The sequence below is a fragment of the Monocercomonoides exilis genome (assembly GCF_001643675.1).
Source record: "Monocercomonoides exilis strain PA203 chromosome Unknown scaffold63-433378, whole genome shotgun sequence".
NCBI classification, from domain to species: Eukaryota; Preaxostyla; order Oxymonadida; family Polymastigidae; genus Monocercomonoides; species Monocercomonoides exilis.
This window is the reverse complement of record NW_027150608.1, coordinates 2,660-23,352: the sequence shown is the minus strand read 5'-3', so window position 1 is coordinate 23,352 and position 20,693 is coordinate 2,660. Positions and strand designations below refer to the sequence as shown.

General features: G+C 39.8%; 2 protein-coding genes across 2 annotated transcripts; one reads left to right on the top strand and one right to left on the bottom strand.

Annotated features, from left to right (window-relative positions):
• Positions 1-1,271: 1,271 nt before the first annotated feature.
• Positions 1,272-9,353, top strand: MONOS_14356 (uncharacterized protein; the record flags this gene model as incomplete). The annotated part of the gene is made up of 1 exon (XM_067867153.1): positions 1,272-9,353. One exon carries the CDS (start codon positions 1,272-1,274, stop codon positions 9,351-9,353), a length of 8,082 nt encoding a protein of 2,693 aa, XP_067719321.1.
• A 3,593-nt stretch (positions 9,354-12,946) lies between these two features.
• MONOS_18313 (uncharacterized protein) lies at positions 12,947-18,923 on the bottom strand (the record flags this gene model as incomplete). The annotated part of the gene is made up of 5 exons (XM_067871322.1): positions 12,947-13,371; positions 13,437-13,732; positions 13,834-16,460; positions 16,513-18,241; positions 18,316-18,923. The coding sequence occupies 5 exons, from the start codon at positions 18,921-18,923 to the stop codon at positions 12,947-12,949; spliced, it is 5,685 nt and encodes a 1,894-aa protein (XP_067719320.1).
• Between the last annotated feature and the right edge of the window lie 1,770 nt (positions 18,924-20,693).

Below are 20,693 nucleotides of genomic sequence, written 5' to 3'. Positions count from 1 at the left end.
TGCTTCCAAGCATTCTCATTCAATGCTGACCCACACAAATAGAACTTGAAATGGAAATGAAGTCACTTCCATTTCAAGTTTCCATCTGATGCCTTCATTGTGCAATCACCAGCACAATTTTTGTTCTTTCTTCACTTCAACAGCAATCCAATCCCAAATCGTCCTTCACGCCCAACGCATTTCTCCATCGCTTCCACCAAAAAGAAAAAATATCATTCATCCATCTTCCATCTCACTTCATTTCTCCACTTTTCCAAAGCTCCTGGCATTCATCTGCTCATTTTTCTTCCTTTGCCTCTTTCACCAAAAGCAATTTGTCAAGAAAATCAGCCAGAAACAAGGCGCATGAGACGTTGTCCATTGTTCTAGAATTGTTCTATTGAAATTAAAAATATGAAAATAGATAAAAGCAGATGTGGATTTCCATTCCAATTAATAATCAAACAAATGGTTTTGTTTTCTTGAAATTGTTCGAAAAAATAAAAATTTGGCAAACATTTTATTCAAAACCCCTCTCTTCCAATATTATCTTTGCTTTTGCTGAAAATGTCCATTTTCAAGTGTTTCAGCCCTTGGCAAATTTCTTTTGACTGAAATTGCATCTTTTTCTGCTCAAAGCATGCAAAATGCATCCACGATTCATAAAATGCGAAATGCACACAAATGAATAAATAAATCCTGTGTGGATCATGTCTTTGATTGAAAATGTTCATTTCGGCCAGGATTCGCTTTTCAAACTTCAATTCAGAAATCAATCATTGTTTCTGATGTTTGAAAGTTCAAAAATACAAATTCTCAATTAATTTAAAATATCACGCTGCGATGTGAAATTGTGAATATTTCTCCAAAAGCTCTTTAATTCTTCGAACAAACAAATGTTTTGAAGAACAACCACTGACCAATTGTTAAATTTGAATGCGCAAGTAAATCTCTCTCAGATGATTCTAAATAAAATGCAACATCATAGAAACCACATTTTGTCGCTGCACACTTGTTGATAAATGAAAACTCAACATATCAAAATTGTTGTATTCTCAATTAATATTATTCATATGATCAATATGAAAATTTTTATTCTTTTGAAAAATATTGACATAAATGCAACTTCAAATAAAAATACAATTTTTCTTTTGAAATGAATATTTTTCAAAGTTTATAACCCATATTAAAAAAAGGAATTCAGGAAAAAAAGAAAAGGAGATTCCACTTGGGTGCAGGGTTCAATGCTGTCGGGAATATGCTGTTTTGTCTGCATAATATATTTTCGGTGCATGTGCAATGGTGCTGCAAATGAAGAAATATGTCAGATGGGGGAATACAAGAAAGAAAGAATTGATGATTATCTCGAGAGAAATTTGTCGGACATCTTTCAAGAGGACGTTTTTGCCAATAAAATTGGATTGGAAACAAACAACGATGGAAGAGAAGGTGGAACGAAAATAACGAAGAAATATGAAAAAAGGAAGGATGGAGATTCAAAAGAAGAGAAGGACGAAAAACTCAAATTCGGAGAAGCCAGCCCAAATGAAATGGCTCGAGGAACAAACGTGTCTGATGAACGAAAAATGAGGAAACAACAAAGATTTGAGGGAGAAAGTTGGATTGAAGGGTGTTTGATGTTTGCCAATTCTTCAATAAAACTCCACTCCCTGGGACTGGTGCCAAATGAAGGTCAAAGTGTATTGAATGCAGTGAAAGGATGTTTCGTCGAAGTGAGCAGATGCAAGATAGAGATTGGAGGAGAAATGCCACCATTTTGTTTGAGTGGAAGTTGTGGGCTGCTCACCAACATATCTCTCCGATTCCCTTTGAATTCACATTTTCAGAAATGCCCATCTCTCTTCTCTTCAAAACCATTTGAAGGGGTTCATTCAGAAAAATGTCATGTTTCAGTTTGTTCCTCTCATTTCTCCTCTTTTTGTGTGTCTTCGGCCCCATTCATCTCTTCACCCTCTATTCCTCTTGTATCTCTCTCACAACTCACTTTTTTCAACATTTCAACAGCACCTGATGCATGTCCATCTCCAACAACTGCATTTTCACAAACCACATGTTTGATGAACAGTTGCTCCTTTTCATCAGTCTGTGATGTGTATGATGGAGGGATTGTCCCCTCTCTCAACAACCCCTTTGCCTCTCTGACTGCCTCAAACACCTCGTTTACTTGCTGTTGTCGGACAATGAACGTTGAATTCATCGGGTCGAAAGATGCTAAACAGCATCCAGGGAGACAGAACGAAACAACTGATGGAGGAAATATATTCACTTGGTGTGAATGGAGTGGATCGAATACAACTGGAGAAAGTGATTCGTATACTGATGGAGAATCTAGTGGCGGGGCAATCTGCATGTATAATCTCAATTCTGGAGAACTTTCAGTTTCGAATTGTGCATTCAATGATTGCACCGCACACTTCCATGGAGGAGCTATCATGTGCCATTCAATCAAATCGATCGAGCTGGTGAGCAGTGTGTTCAATTCGTGCACAGCACAAAACTATGGTGGGGGAGGGGTATATACTTACCAAATAAGTTCATGTACCCTTATCTGTGGGTGCAAATTCCAAATATGCAAAGCTCGCTTCGATGGGGGAGGGTTGAGATTGGATAATTTTGGTGTATCTGGATCAGGGTGCATTGGGGGAGAAGATGGAGAAGGAGGGAGCTCATGTATGTTTGACTGCTGTTTCGCAACATGTTCAATAACTGATACATGGGGTGGAGGGCTATATTGCTATAATGTTCCTGCTGCATTCAAAATGAGGAACATTCAGTTTATTTCATGTTCAGCAAATTCAATTGGAGGCGGAATGAGACTATTTCCGAACAGGCCAACACCACCTGATGATGGAGTTTATTGTTATTTCTTGTTCTTCCATGAATGCAAATGCTTGGCTGATCCACCATTTGGACATGACGTTGAATATACAGATTATTACAAACACTTTTTGGATTCTGGAAATCCATTTTACGAGTGCTATTCCACAAGCATTGATGATAAAAGATTATTTTATGAACACTATGATGGCACTAATTGGAACCACAAGCACACAGAAAAAAAGGATTGGATGAAGAGAGGGATTCTCAATCGGTTTGTGGCTGCGAGTGGTGGTGGCGAAGATGATCTGTGTGGATTGGATGAGTCAAGTGCATGCAGAACCATTGGCGTTGCCGTTCATCAAAGCAGGACACAGACAAGATTGATTGTCATCCCAATGGAAGGAGATCACAAAAGCGAAACAACAACAATTGAGATTGGGACAAAGAAGATTTCTGTTGTTGGGACAGGCAAAGAGAGGAGTTCGATTGGAACAGGAGCACTTTCATCAACTTCGATTTCTCTGTTCAGTGTGACAAGTGGCCGTCTTCGTTTGATGCACTTGAAGATTGATTGTAACTCAACAACAAATCCTTCTTCGCCGAGTGTGGCTGTTGTGTCTGAAGGAAGCGGGTCACTCTCATTGGAGGATGTTGTGATCACCACGAGTAATACAGGAGAATATGTGATATCATCATCAGTGTTTGTGGTTCCACTATCGCAGCTGTCGATGGTTGGTGTGGAGATCAAAGATATGAATATCTCAAAACCATTGTTTTCTGAGCCAGAACATTCATCAGAAGAAAGTGTTTTGTCAAATGTGACACTTCGGAATGTGAAGTTGAAGATTGGAGATGGAGTTGTGGTGGCAAAGAGTGTGAAGTCAGAAGAGACATTTGTGGTGAGCAACATAACAATTGAGGATTGTGAGTGTGAGGAGGGAAATGGAGGAGGAATGTATGTTGGATTGCAGGGAAGTGGGAATGTGGTAGCGAGTGGAACAAGTGTGATTGATGGATGCAAGGCAGGGAGTAATGGAGGAAACGGAGGGAGAGGAGGAGGATTATTTGTGGGGATGGAGAATGGGGAATGTGGATTGACAATTGGAGGGAATGTTGAGTTTTCGAAAGTGAAGGAGAATATGGCCTCATACGGGAAGGATGTGTGTGTTCATTGTGGGGATGGTGTGCTGTTAGAATCAAAAATAAATGCAACTTCATTTGCCTTTTTTGATACAAGTGAAATTCCATCAGATGTGTTTAGGTTGAGTGGGAGTGAAAATGGAGATGAAAGTGAAGTGATTCCACTGTTTGTGTATTTGTGCACAATGGGGACAACTATGATTGTTGATGGGAGTGGAGGGAATGGGAAGGATCACGATCATTGTGGATTTGAAGGGTTTGGGTGTTTGACAGTTGATTATTGTGCGAACTCAAGATTGAGTGAAAGTTCAAAAGAAATAGAGATTATCTCATCTTCGTCAATAACGAAGGAAATAACAGGACCATCATTTGGTGTTATAATTTCAGGCAGAATAGAATCTTTGGAAGAGGAGGAGAAAATACAGGTGAATGTGAGTGATGGAGGATCAGCCACACAAGAATGGCTTGTTGGATGTTCGAGTTCACTGACAATGAGCAGACTTTCATTTGTTGTGAAAGGTCAGTTGGATCCAAGGAGAAAAGCATTCATTCATTCTACATCAACACTCAGTGTGACGAACTGTTCAGTCTCATTTGAAAGTGGGGCATTGACTGATGGAAAGATAGGATATAATGTGATAAGGATTGAGGGAGGAGAATTAATTATGAATGGATTTGTGATGGAAGGGTCAGTGACGATGAATGGGAAATCACCAATATCAATGAGTGATGGAGTGAAATTGGAGATTTTGAAGAGCAGAGTGAGTGGAGTGGAGGTGGAAGTTGCAGGTGGAAATGGAGGAGGAGGATGTTTGAATGTGGGGATGAATGAAGAAGGGGGAAGTGTTTGTATTGAAGAAAGCAATTTATCATCAAGATGTTCAGGTGGAAGTGAGATGAAAGGAGGAGGGATGATGATATCGGTGGGGAATGGAGGGAGCTTGGAAATGAATAATGTGAATTTATCTGAATGTGAAGTGCCATCAGAGGATAGCGAAGAGGGAGGAAGAGGATTGGGAGGAGGGATGTTTGCTGAACTTCCCCATCAAATGGGATCATTTGTGCTTGAAGGAATGATATTTGAGGGATGCAATGCCTGGAAAGGGAAGAATGTGTTTGTTTCAGGATGGAATCTGAGTGAGGTTGTGAACAAGGATCATTTCAAATGGGAGATGAGTTCAGAGGAGTTGAGATCGTTTGATGAGCTGTGTGGATGGGAGAGAGTGAGCACAAATGAGGAATATGTAATTCCATTGGTTGTGTATTTGTGGAGCAACTGGAGTGGGAATGGGTTTGTTTCGAAGGAGGGAGGAAGAGACTTCAGTGGGTGTGGATATTCAGAAGCACCATGTTCATCGATTGAGCACTTGATATCACTGAGATATGAACCACTTGGAGAAGGGGAATCACACATCAACATTGTTGGAACAGGAGCACTCAACAAAGGAATATCATTTCCATCAGCTCCTTCATTGACAGAAACTCCCATTGTGACGATCGAAGGAGAAAAGAAAGGGACAGTTTTGAAAGTGAGAGAAATGGATGGAAATGGAGAAGGTGAATCGATGGTTGTTTCGAATGTTCATCTTTCATTCAAGAACATATCATTTTCTTTGTCAAATGAATTGGGGAGGCATTCATCATTCATTCAATCATCGTCTTCCTCTGCAATGCTTTCAGTTGTGAGCTGTTCGATTGATTGTTCTGAGGAAAGGAGAGAGATGAAGTATTGTGTTGCGAGAGTGGATGGAGGAAGTGTTGCAATTGTGGATTTGACGCTTTCTGAGTTGAGTGTGGCGAAAGGGTTTGTGGAGTTTGGAGCAGAAGTGGAAGTGATTTCAGTGGTGAATGTGTCGATATTGAACACAACAATATCAGGGGGAAGCCTGATCACGCTGACTGAGAGATCACACAATTTCCAATTCACGAAAAGAGAAGTGGGAAGCACGAACACAGTTGTGAGAGTGAATGAGTCGACATTCGCAAACATTTCATGTGGAGAGAATGGAGCATGTGTTGTGAGTGTGGATTCGTTCGGGGTTGGTGTGGAGTGTGTGATGGAAAGGTGTGTGCTGACGAAGTGTGTGAGTGAGAGGAGCGAGGAAGGGGGAGGGGTGAAAGTGTGTCTGAAGAGTGGGGAATCAGAATTGAAAGTGAGAGGATGCTCGTTTGTGATGTGTGAATGCTCGACAGTGGATGGGAGAGGAGGAGGGATGATGATTGATGCAGTTGATCCGAATGCTGAATCTGTTGTAAAGGAAATGGCAGCCCTTGGGGTGAGACTGGAAAACATCCGATTTGTGATGAATGAGGCATTTGTGGGGAAGGATGTGTTCATCAAGTGCTATTCGATTGCAGGGCAGGTGAATGAAACGCTGTTTGTTCTGGACTTCAGCCAGGATGCTTTGAAGTCGAACAACTCGATTTGTGGGAGGGATGACGTTGACAAGGTTGATGTTGATCTGATTCCATTGATCACATTCTGTTATTCGGTGCAGGTGTTTTTGAGCGTGAATGGAAATGACAGCAGACAGTGTGGGGCACAGGATAAGCCATGCCAAAGCATTAACTGTGGAGTTCGGCACATTGAAAAGAGTGTTGCGAACATGATTCTGATTGATGGAGAATGTCTGATTGGGGGAGTGTGTGAGATTGGAGATTTGAATGTGAAATCATTGAAGAGAGTGCAGGCAACCATTCATTTGAACACAATGATTGAAGAAGATGAAATGAATGGAGGAAGTGTGATTGTGTTTGTTGATGAGTGTGTTGTGGAGAGATGTGGATTTGTGTTTGGGGAGATGTTTGGGTGGGATGGGGAAAGCATTGTGAAAGAGAAGGATGGGAGATTGGAGATTTCGGAGTGCAGGTTCAGCTCAGCAACGATGGATCTGGTGATGAAGAGCAGGATTGTGAGTGTTGAGCATGGAGAGCTGAAGATGACAGAAACAACATTTGATGGGATTCACACCACAGCACCACTTCTCAAGTTCACCAAAGAGGGAAAGGTTTCGATGAGTGAGATTGGAGTTTGGGATGTGATGAGTGAATGTGGTTTGATTTGTGTTGGAGGGAAGGTTGATATGGAGATGAAGGAAGTGAATTTTGAGAATAACTCAGTTTGTGGGAATGAGAGTTTGATGAAGATGGAAGGAGCCGAAAAGAGAATGAGTGTGCTGAACTGTTCATTTGCTCAATGCCAGGGCACAAATGAAAGAGGGAGAATGGTGGAGATTTGTGAGTGTGTGGATGTGCTGATTGGATCATGCTTGTTTGATGGAGAAGAAGAAGGTGAGGAAGAAGGAAAGGAAGTGAATGAGATGAGAGAAAGAGATGATGAGATGTGCAGATGGAAAGGATCTCTTGTTGGTGTTGTGAAGAGTTCTGTTTTGATGAAAGATTCAACAATCATGAATTCACCTGATGGGGGAATAACAATGAGTGGAGGAAGCGTTTTGATTGAAGCAGGGAATTTCTCAAGCAATAATCCATCGATTGAAGGATATCCATCAATGAGAAGAAATATCATCTGTTCAGATTCAGGAACATTGAATGTGGTGAGTTTGAAAGGAGGAGATGGAGTTTTACCAAACACATCACTTTGGATGTTGAATGAATGGTGCAGTTTTGAAGGGATTGTTTCTGAGAGAGATTCATCATTCTTTATTCCTGTGTTGGAGAGTGTGGAAGCAAAAGAAGAGACAGACAGAATGAAGCTGACAATCAAAGGAATGCTTCTTGTTCCATGCAATCTGTCATTCTCAGTTGTGAAGAGAAAAGGAGAAGAGAAAGAGATTGAAAAGCATAATTTTGACTCAAATGGGTTCTTGTCAGAAAGAGAAGTTGAAGGGAGTGTGGGAAAAGATCTCATCAGCAATTGTGGAGATGAAATAGAAGTGAGTGCGTGCATTTTGTTTGGGAATGCAGAATCTCCGTCATCAACTCAGTCATTTATTCTGAAGAATGCAAGTGAAGCAAAACAAAAAGATGATGAAAAGATTGTTGAAGGAGGAAAAGAAGGAAAATCCTATTGGTTGTTGATTGTGATTGTGCTTGTTGTTATTCTGATGATAGTTCTGATTGTATCTGTTGTTTTGGCTGTTCGATGGAGGAAAGCAAAGAATGAGAATAAAGATTTGAGAGAGATTGTGAATGATAATATCAGAAAAGATCCAAAGCTGATTGAGATGGTGACGATGGAGATGTCTCCAGAGGCACAATGGAGGAGGGCAGAAAGAGAAGCTGAGAAGAAGAATGAGGAGAGGATAAAGAAGAGAGTATATGAAAAAAGCTTGGGACATTCAGAGTCATCGGAGCATTTATTGAGTGAGAGTGGATCAACTGAATATATCCTTGGAAGAGATTCAGACAGGATTCCAGAGTGGATGCTCGAGAAGGTTGAAGATGATGAAAAAGAAGAAGAAGAAGAGACAAGAAAGAGAACGCCTTCTCCTTCCATTTCATCCACTTCATCCACAGACACTTCAGACACAGAATCCTCTTTTGTTCGAAGGGAAGATCTGTGCCCGACAACCTCATCGATGTCAAATCTGGTGGATGCAATCGCATGCTCATCTCCTCATGAAAAATTGATTGTTGATTTAAGGGATTCTTTATTCATGCTGCTTCATGGAAAGAACGAGAAGAAAGAGATGGCAATTGGCTCGTTGAATGAGAGGGAGCAGACAGCTGCACAGATCCTGTTCTGGGTGGCCAATCTCGCACTCCACTCCTTTGATGAAATGGAAAATGGATTATCTTCTCTTGCCAATCTCAGCCCACACGTTATTCTTTTCTCTGAGCACATGGTGATCTGCATTGTTATGCATTCTGATCTCCTTTCATCAGATGATTCAGATTCCTCATCCATCTCTTCAACAACTGTTGTAACGTCAACAAGTGGTGATGATGAGGAGGATGATTCCCTTCCTTCATCAGCATTTGAGGATGAAAATGATTTCAAAAAAGAGTGTCTGAGGTGGAAGGCACCAGAGCTGCTGATCAACAAGAAGATGGGGGCAACAAAGGAATCAGTTGTGTTTTCGATTGGGATGATGCTGTGGGAGTGCCTGACGCTTCAGATCCCGTTTGGGGAGTATGAGGCGGAGGTGGCAGAGCAGAAGATTGCGAATGGGGAGAGACCGTGCTTGTCAGCTGTGGGCGAGAGCAGTTTTTGCGAAGTGATGAAAGCGTGCCTTTGGCAGGAGGCGAAAGACAGGGCCGAGCTGGAGAGTGTGAGGCGGGAGTGTGTCAGCCACTTTCCAGCAGGAAAGTTGATCATGACGATGTCGGATGGCATCTACGACCGGAACAGGAGGATTGTTGTGAGGAGCGATGTTGAAAGTGGAGACGAGACATTGGAAGAGAAACAAACAGAAAAAAAGGATTTGTGAAGGAGATGGAGAAATGAAGTTGAACGTTTTGTTTGAGAAAATAACTATTTGAAGGCTGACATGTTGATGTTTTGTGATTTGTTGAGATTTATAGTGTTTGGTTTCATAGAGAATGGATTTGTGAGTTTGCTATTGTTCTTCCAAATTTTTCGTTGTTCGAGGAGTGTTTGTTGTGATTTCATTTTTGTATTCATTTTCAGGATTGTTTTTTTATTTCTGTTCGATGGAGTTGATTCATTTCATTCAAAAATGAGGATTTCATTTCACATCTGACACGTTTTTTATTGATTTTTGTTTTGTTTTTGTTTTTGTTTTTGTTTTTGATTTTGTTTTTGTTTTTGATTGAAATATCCTTTTTTATTCATTTGAAGTTTGTAATTCATATTTTTCTAATAACTTTGTGTTGTTCAGTTTTATGTATTTTTCAGCAAGTTCCTTCAAGCACACAAGAAGAATTTGATGTTCAAATGAGATATTTGTTCAATGTTCATAATCACCTTTTATTGATGGGATATTATCCTTTGTTGATTCTTCCTGCTTGACTTCAGCCTTTGAATCGATTCATTCCATCCAACAACTTTAAGCTCCAAACCAGCCCCTTTCCCCTGATTTTTAGTAAATTTTTTCAGAACGTTTTTTGAGTTTTTTTCCAGTATTTTTTTCATTTTTTTTTCAGCATACAAATTTTGATTTTAAATGTTTTTATGTCAAAATAGCAAAGTGGAAAAGAATATAAAATATGCACTGAAAAATTAATTCATCAATTATGAAGTGGGTGATGTGTTATTTGTTTGAAAAAAGAAATTGAAAGACATGAATAAAGACGATCTATTTTCATTTCCAATTGTTTCAAAAGCACAGATAACAGTTCCTTTTCATCACTCTTCAAAGTGAATCATTATTTGGTTCTGTTTGATGTTTCTTCGGTGTCAATAATCTCAATGTTGAATGTGTTTTCCTTTGGTGACTCACAGTTTGATAATGATTGTTCAAATGGAAGCGATTTAAGTGTTTGACAAAACACAAAAAAATAGCTTTGCTATTGTTGTTTCGAATGAAGACTTGCTATTTTTCATTTTATCACATGCGCATCATTTGAGTGAACTTTTTAATGGGACTTTTTTCACTTGTTGGTACTTTTAATGTTAAAAGCTGCCAATCAACAAAAAGTCCCCAATGAATTTCAACACATACACAACACTTTTTAACTAGTTGCAGCAGATATTTTTGCAGTTTGTTTTAATATTTTGATTCATTACTCATTGAGAAATTTCATTTTTTTGTAAAATTCGAAAGGACATTTACCAGCCAACCGGGTGTCTCCCATAGAATTTGTGATTAAAGGGGATATATCCGGACATTCAAGCTTTTTTGCGCAAAATCATGAAAACTTTGTTTTGCTTTCAACATTTGCAAACTTTTTCAATTTTCTTAATGAATTGAATTTTCATATCCATTTGCAAACGAAACAAATATGATAACATTATGTTTTGTAACTTCAAAAGAAAATTCAAGAATCAACCCATTTTATTCATTTTTTTTGATCATTAAAAATCAATAAAAAAGATCACACTTTATCAATGAAATAACTTGAATTTTCATATTTTCCATCTTGAATGTGAGTAAACAACAATATCAATCCAACTAAGCAAAAAACATGGAATTTGAAGAAATCGCAAACTGTTGGGCATTCTTCCAAGTTTTACCCTTGATCATATATCGTTAAAAAAATAAGTTGTGCAAGCTGCAAGTCACATCACAATTATTAGCCTTTCAGCAAAGAAATGAATGAATACAATTCGAATTTCACACTTGCATTATCTGCTTAATTGCAAAAAAGATAATATGGGTTATTCTTTTTGAAAAGTCGCAAATGTTAAATTGCAAATTTATCAAAATTTTCATATTTTGCTCAAATTTCTGTTTCCACTCACGAATCTTTTTCAGAATGAATGAAATAGCATTATCCAGAAACAGATTCCATATTAGTGCTGTTTGGTGAATGTCAACCAAAATTTGAGCAAAATATGGAATTTATGATTTATTTGAAAATTATGCAGTTGCAACTTTTCAAAAAGAATAACCCATATCATATTTTTATTTTTTTCGTTTCATTATATAAACAAAGAAATAATGGGTTTTGTTCTTGCATGTTATTAAAAAAACGAAATGTGAAAATATCACGAAAAAGGTGTATGTCAAAAAAAAGATTTTAAAGATTGATAGATCTTTGTAAAAACTATTCAAAACATGAACCCAATTTCATGGAGTTGCCTAGTCGGCTGGTAAATGTCCTTTCGAATTTTACAAAAAAATGAAATTTCTCAATGAGTAATGAATCAAAATATTAAAACAAACTGCAAAAATATCTGCTGCAACTAGTTAAAAAGTGTTGTGTATGTGTTGAAATTCATTGGGGACTTTTTGTTGATTGGCAGCTTTTAACATTAAAAGTACCAACAAGTGAAAAAAGTCCCATTAAAAAGTTCACTCAAATGATGCGCATGTGATAAAATGAAAAATAGCAAGTCTTCATTCGAAACAACAATAGCAAAGCTATTTTTTTGTGTTTTGTCAAACACTTAAATCGCTTCCATTTGAACAATCATTATCAAACTGTGAGTCACCAAAGGAAAACACATTCAACATTGAGATTATTGACACCGAAGAAACATCAAACAGAACCAAATAATGATTCACTTTGAAGAGTGATGAAAAGGAACTGTTATCTGTGCTTTTGAAACAATTGGAAATGAAAATAGATCGTCTTTATTCATGTCTTTCAATTTCTTTTTTCAAACAAATAACACATCACCCACTTCATAATTGATGAATTAATTTTTCAGTGCATATTTTATATTCTTTTCCACTTTGCTATTTTGACATAAAAACATTTAAAATCAAAATTTGTATGCTGAAAAAAAAATGAAAAAAATACTGGAAAAAAAACTCAAAAAACGTTCTGAAAAAATTTACTAAAAATCAGGGGAAAGGGGCTGGTTTGGAGCTTAAAGTTGTTGGATGGAATGAATCGATTCAAAGGCTGAAGTCAAGCAGGAAGAATCAACAAAGGATAATATCCCATCAATAAAAGGTGATTATGAACATTGAACAAATATCTCATTTGAACATCAAATTCTTCTTGTGTGCTTGAAGGAACTTGCTGAAAAATACATAAAACTGAACAACACAAAGTTATTAGAAAAATATGAATTACAAACTTCAAATGAATAAAAAAAGGATATTTCAATCAAAAACAAAAACAAAATCAAAAACAAAAACAAAAACAAAAACAAAACAAAAATCAATAAAAAACGTGTCAGATGTGAAATGAAATCCTCATTTTTGAATGAAATGAATCAACTCCATCGAACAGAAATAAAAAAACAATCCTGAAAATGAATACAAAAAATGAAATCACAACAAACACTCCTCGAACAACGAAAAATTTGGAAGAACAATAGCAAACTCACAAATCCATTCTCTATGAAACCAAACACTATAAATCTCAACAAATCACAAAACATCAACATGTCAGCCTTCAAATAGTTATTTTCTCAAACAAAACGTTCAACTTCATTTCTCCATCTCCTTCACAAATCCTTTTTTTCTGTTTGTTTCTCTTCCAATGTCTCGTCTCCACTTTCAACATCGCTCCTCACAACAATCCTCCTGTTCCGGTCGTAGATGCCATCCGACATCGTCATGATCAACTTTCCTGCTGGAAAGTGGCTGACACACTCCCGCCTCACACTCTCCAGCTCGGCCCTGTCTTTCGCCTCCTGCCAAAGGCACGCTTTCATCACTTCGCAAAAACTGCTCTCGCCCACAGCTGACAAGCACGGTCTCTCCCCATTCGCAATCTTCTGCTCTGCCACCTCCGCCTCATACTCCCCAAACGGGATCTGAAGCGTCAGGCACTCCCACAGCATCATCCCAATCGAAAACACAACTGATTCCTTTGTTGCCCCCATCTTCTTGTTGATCAGCAGCTCTGGTGCCTTCCACCTCAGACACTCTTTTTGAAATCATTTTCATCCTCAAATGCTGATGAAGGAAGGGAATCATCCTCCTCATCATCACCACTTGTTGACGTTACAACAGTTGTTGAAGAGATGGATGAGGAATCTGAATCATCTGATGAAAGGAGATCAGAATGCATAACAATGCAGATCACCATGTGCTCAGAGAAAAGAATAACGTGTGGGCTGAGGTTGGCAAGAGAAGATAATCCATTTTCCATTTCATCAAAGGAGTGGAGTGCGAGATTGGCCACCCAGAACAGGATCTGTGCAGCTGTCTGCTCCCTCTCATTCAACGAGCCAATTGCCATCTCTTTCTTCTCGTTCTTTCCATGAAGCAGCATGAATAAAGAATCCCTTAAATCAACAATCAATTTTTCATGAGGAGATGAGCATGCGATTGCATCCACCAGATTTGACATCGATGAGGTTGTCGGGCACAGATCTTCCCTTCGAACAAAAGAGGATTCTGTGTCTGAAGTGTCTGTGGATGAAGTGGATGAAATGGAAGGAGAAGGCGTTCTCTTTCTTGTCTCTTCTTCTTCTTCTTTTCATCATCTTCAACCTTCTCGAGCATCCACTCTGGAATCCTGTCTGAATCTCTTCCAAGGATATATTCAGTTGATCCACTCTCACTCAATAAATGCTCCGATGACTCTGAATGTCCCAAGCTTTTTTCATATACTCTCTTCTTTATCCTCTCCTCATTCTTCTTCTCAGCTTCTCTTTCTGCCCTCCTCCATTGTGCCTCTGGAGACATCTCCATCGTCACCATCTCAATCAGCTTTGGATCTTTTCTGATATTATCATTCACAATCTCTCTCAAATCTTTATTCTCATTCTTTGCTTTCCTCCATCGAACAGCCAAAACAACAGATACAATCAGAACTATCATCAGAATAACAACAAGCACAATCACAATCAACAACCAATAGGATTTTCCTTCTTTTCCTCCTTCAACAATCTTTTCATCATCTTTTTGTTTTGCTTCACTTGCATTCTTCAGAATAAATGACTGAGTTGATGACGGAGATTCTGCATTCCCAAACAAAATGCACGCACTCACTTCTATTTCATCTCCACAATTGCTGATGAGATCTTTTCCCACACTCCCTTCAACTTCTCTTTCTGACAAGAACCCATTTGAGTCAAAATTATGCTTTTCAATCTCTTTCTCTTCTCCTTTTCTCTTCACAACTGAGAATGACAGATTGCATGGAACAAGAAGCATTCCTTTGATTGTCAGCTTCATTCTGTCTGTCTCTTCTTTTGCTTCCACACTCTCCAACACAGGAATAAAGAATGATGAATCTCTCTCAGAAACAATCCCTTCAAAACTGCACCATTCATTCAACATCCAAAGTGATGTGTTTGGTAAAACTCCATCTCCTCCTTTCAAACTCACCACATTCAATGTTCCTGAATCTGAACAGATGATATTTCTTCTCATTGATGGATATCCTTCAATCGATGGATTATTGCTTGAGAAATTCCCTGCTTCAATCAAAACGCTTCCTCCACTCATTGTTATTCCCCCATCAGGTGAATTCATGATTGTTGAATCTTTCATCAAAACAGAACTCTTCACAACACCAACAAGAGATCCTTTCCATCTGCACATCTCATCATCTCTTTCTCTCATCTCATTCACTTCCTTTCCTTCTTCCTCACCTTCTTCTTCTCCATCAAACAAGCATGATCCAATCAGCACATCCACACACTCACAAATCTCCACCATTCTCCCTCTTTCATTTGTGCCCTGGCATTGAGCAAATGAACAGTTCAGCACACTCATTCTCTTTTCGGCTCCTTCCATCTTCATCACACTCTCATTCCCACAAACAGAGTTATTCTCAAAATTCACTTCCTTCATCTCCATATCAACCTTCCCTCCAACACAAATCAAACCACATTCACTCATCACATCCCAAACTCCAATCTCACTCATCGAAACCTTTCCCTCTTTGGTGAACGAGAGAAGTGGTGCTGTGGTGTGAATCCCATCAAATGTTGTTTCTGTCATCTTCAGCTCTCCATGCTCAACACTCACAATCCAGCTCTTCATCACCAGATCCATCGTTGCTGAGCTGAACCTGCACTCCGAAATCTCCAATCTCCCATCCTTCTCTTTCACAATGCTTTCCCCATCCCACCCAAACATCTCCCCAAACACAAATCCACATCTCTCCACAACACACTCATCAACAAACACAATCACACTTCCTCCATTCATTTCATCTTCTTCAATCATTGTGTTCAAATGAATGGTTGCCTGCACTCTCTTCAATGATTTCACATTCAAATCTCCAATCTCACACACTCCCCCAATCAGACATTCTCCATCAATCAGAATCATGTTCGCAACACTCTTTTCAATGTGCCGAACTCCACAGTTAATGCTTTGGCATGGCTTATCCTGTGCCCCACACTGTCTGCTGTCATTTCCATTCACGCTCAAAAACACCTGCACCGAATAACAGAATGTGATCAATGGAATCAGATCAACATCAACCTTGTCAACGTCATCCCTCCCACAAATCGAGTTGTTCGACTTCAAAGCATCCTGGCTGAAGTCCAGAACAAACAGCGTTTCATTCACCTGCCCTGCAATCGAATAGCACTTGATGAACACATCCTTCCCCACAAATGCCTCATTCATCACAAATCGGATGTTTTCCAGTCTCACCCCAAGGGCTGCCATTTCCTTTACAACAGATTCAGCATTCGGATCAACTGCATCAATCATCATCCCTCCTCCTCTCCCATCCACTGTCGAGCATTCACACATCACAAACGAGCATCCTCTCACTTTCAATTCTGATTCCCCACTCTTCAGACACACTTTCACCCCTCCCCCTTCCTCGCTCCTCTCACTCACACACTTCGTCAGCACACACCTTTCCATCACACACTCCACACCAACCCCGAACGAATCCACACTCACAACACATGCTCCATTCTCTCCACATGAAATGTTTGCGAATGTCGACTCATTCACTCTCACAACTGTGTTCGTGCTTCCCACTTCTCTTTTCGTGAATTGGAAATTGTGTGATCTCTCAGTCAGCGTGATCAGGCTTCCCCCCTGATATTGTTGTGTTCAATATCGACACATTCACCACTGAAATCACTTCCACTTCTGCTCCAAACTCCACAAACCCTTTCGCCACACTCAACTCAGAAAGCGTCAAATCCACAATTGCAACACTTCCTCCATCCACTCTCGCAACACAATACTTCATCTCTCTCCTTTCCTCAGAACAATCAATCGAACAGCTCACAACTGAAAGCATTGCAGAGGAAGACGATGATTGAATGAATGATGAATGCCTCCCCAATTCATTTGACAAAGAAAATGATATGTTCTTGAATGAAAGATGAACATTCGAAACAACCATCGATTCACCTTCTCCATTTCCATCCATTTCTCTCACTTTCAAAACTGTCCCTTTCTTTTCTCCTTCGATCGTCACAATGGGAGTTTCTGTCAATGAAGGAGCTGATGGAAATGATATTCCTTTGTTGAGTGCTCCTGTTCCAACAATGTTGATGTGTGATTCCCCTTCTCCAAGTGGTTCATATCTCAGTGATATCAAGTGCTCAATCGATGAACATGGTGCTTCTGAATATCCACACCCACTGAAGTCTCTTCCTCCCTCCTTCGAAACAAACCCATTCCCACTCCAGTTGCTCCACAAATACACAACCAATGGAATTACATATTCCTCATTTGTGCTCACTCTCTCCCATCCACACAGCTCATCAAACGATCTCAACTCCTCTGAACTCATCTCCCATTTGAAATGATCCTTGTTCACAACCTCACTCAGATTCCATCCTGAAACAAACACATTCTTCCCTTTCCAGGCATTGCATCCCTCAAATATCATTCCTTCAAGCACAAATGATCCCATTTGATGGGGAAGTTCAGCAAACATCCCTCCTCCCAATCCTCTTCCTCCCTCTTCGCTATCCTCTGATGGCACTTCACATTCAGATAAATTCACATTATTCATTTCCAAGCTCCCTCCATTCCCCACCGATATCATCATCCCTCCTCCTTTCATCTCACTTCCACCTGAACATCTTGATGATAAATTGCTTTCTTCAATACAAACACTTCCCCCTTCTTCATTCATCCCCACATTCAAACATCCTCCTCCTCCATTTCCACCTGCAACTTCCACCTCCACTCCACTCACTCTGCTCTTCAAAATCTCCAATTTCACTCCATCACTCATTGATATTGGTGATTTCCCATTCATCGTCACTGACCCTTCCATCACAAATCCATTCATAATTAATTCTCCTCCCTCAATCCTTATCACATTATATCCTATCTTTCCATCAGTCAATGCCCCACTTTCAAATGAGACTGAACAGTTCGTCACACTGAGTGTTGATGTAGAATGAATGAATGCTTTTCTCCTTGGATCCAACTGACCTTTCACAACAAATGAAAGTCTGCTCATTGTCAGTGAACTCGAACATCCAACAAGCCATTCTTGTGTGGCTGATCCTCCATCACTCACATTCACCTGTATTTTCTCCTCCTCTTCCAAAGATTCTATTCTGCCTGAAATTATAACACCAAATGATGGTCCTGTTATTTCCTTCGTTATTGACGAAGATGAGATAATCTCTATTTCTTTTGAACTTTCACTCAATCTTGAGTTCGCACAATAATCAACTGTCAAACACCCAAACCCTTCAAATCCACAATGATCGTGATCCTTCCCATTCCCTCCACTCCCATCAACAATCATAGTTGTCCCCATTGTGCACAAATACACAAACAGTGGAATCACTTCACTTTCATCTCCATTTTCACTCCCACTCAACCTAAACACATCTGATGGAATTTCACTTGTATCAAAAAGGCAAATGAAGTTGCATTTATTTTTGATTCTAACAGCACACCATCCCCACAATGAACACACACATCCTTCCCGTATGAGGCCATATTCTCCTTCACTTTCGAAAACTCAACATTCCCTCCAATTGTCAATCCACATTCCCCATTCTCCATCCCCACAAATAATCCTCCTCCTCTCCCTCCGTTTCCTCCATTACTCCCTGCCTTGCATCCATCAATCACACTTGTTCCACTCGCTACCACATTCCCACTTCCCTGCAATCCAACATACATTCCTCCTCCATTTCCCTCCTCACACTCACAATCCTCAATTGTTATGTTGCTCACCACAAATGTCTCTTCTGACTTCACACTCTTTGCCACCACAACTCCATCTCCAATCTTCAACTTCACATTCCGAAGTGTCACATTTGACAAAACACTTTCTTCTGATGAATGTTCTGGCTCAGAAAACAATGGTTTTGAGATATTCATATCTTTGATCTCCACACCAACCATCGACAGCTGCGATAGTGGAACCACAAACACTGATGATGATATCACATATTCTCCTGTATTACTCGTGGTGATCACAACATCCTCCAATGAGAGTGACCCGCTTCCTTCAGACACAACAGCCACACTCGGCGAAGAAGGATTTGTTGTTGAGTTACAATCAATCTTCAAGTGCATCAAACGAAGACGGCCACTTGTCACACTGAACAGAGAAATCGAAGTTGATGAAAGTGCTCCTGTTCCAATCGAACTCCTCTCTTTGCCTGTCCCAACAACAGAAATCTTCTTTGTCCCAATCTCAATTGTTGTTGTTTCGCTTTTGTGATCTCCTTCCATTGGGATGACAATCAATCTTGTCTGTGTCCTGCTTTGATGAACGGCAACGCCAATGGTTCTGCATGCACTTGACTCATCCAATCCACACAGATCATCTTCGCCACCACCACTCGCAGCCACAAACCGATTGAGAATCCCTCTCTTCATCCAATCCTTTTTTCTGTGTGCTTGTGGTTCCAATTAGTGCCATCATAGTGTTCATAAAATAATCTTTTATCATCAATGCTTGTGGAATAGCACTCGTAAAATGGATTTCCAGAATCCAAAAAGTGTTTGTAATAATCTGTATATTCAACGTCATGTCCAAATGGTGGATCAGCCAAGCATTTGCATTCATGGAAGAACAAGAAATAACAATAAACTCCATCATCAGGTGGTGTTGGCCTGTTCGGAAATAGTCTCATTCCGCCTCCAATTGAATTTGCTGAACATGAAATAAACTGAATGTTCCTCATTTTGAATGCAGCAGGAACATTATAGCAATATAGCCCTCCACCCCATGTATCAGTTATTGAACATGTTGCGAAACAGCAGTCAAACATACATGAGCTCCCTCCTTCTCCATCTTCTCCCCAATGCACCCTGATCCAGATACACCAAAATTATCCAATCTCAACCCTCCCCATCGAAGCGAGCTTTGCATATTTGGAATTTGCACCCACAGATAAGGGTACATGAACTTATTTGGTAAGTATATACCCCTCCCCCACCATAGTTTTGTGCTGTGCACGAATTGAACACACTGCTCACCAGCTCGATCGATTTGATTGAATGGCACATGATAGCTCCTCCATGGAAGTGTGCGGTGCAATCATTGAATGCACAATTCGAAACTGAAAGTTCTCCAGAATTGAGATTATACATGCAGATTGCCCCGCCACTAGATTCTCCATCAGTATACGAATCACTTTCTCCAGTTGTATTCGATCCACTCCATTCACACCAAGTGAATATATTTCCTCCATCAGTTGTTTCGTTCTGTCTCCCTGGATGCTGTTTAGCATCTTTCGACCCGATGAATTCAACGTTCATTGTCCGACAACAGCAAGTAAACGAGGTGTTTGAGGCAGTCAGAGAGGCAAAGGGGTTGTTGAGAGGGGACAATCCCTCCATCATACACATCACAGACTGATGAAAAGGAGCAACTGTTCATCAAACATGTGGTTTGTGAAAATGCAGTTGTTGGAGATGGACATGCATCAGGTGCTGTTGAAATGTTGAAAAAGTGAGTTGTGAGAGAGATACAAGAGGAATAGAGGGTGAAGAGATGAATGGGGCCGAAGACACACAAAAAGAGGAGAAATGAGAGGAACAAACTGAAACATGACATTTTTCTGAATGAACCCCTTCAAATGGTTTTGAAGAGAAGAGAGATGGGCATTTCTGAAAATGTGAATTCAAAGGGAATCGGAGAGATATGTTGGTGAGCAGCCCACAACTTCCACTCAAACAAAATGGTGGCATTTCTCCTCCAATCTCTATCTTGCATCTGCTCACTTCGACGAAACATCCTTTCACTGCATTCAATACACTTTGACCTTCATTTGGCACCAGTCCCAGGGAGTGGAGTTTTATTGAAGAATTGGCAAACATCAAACACCCTTCAATCCA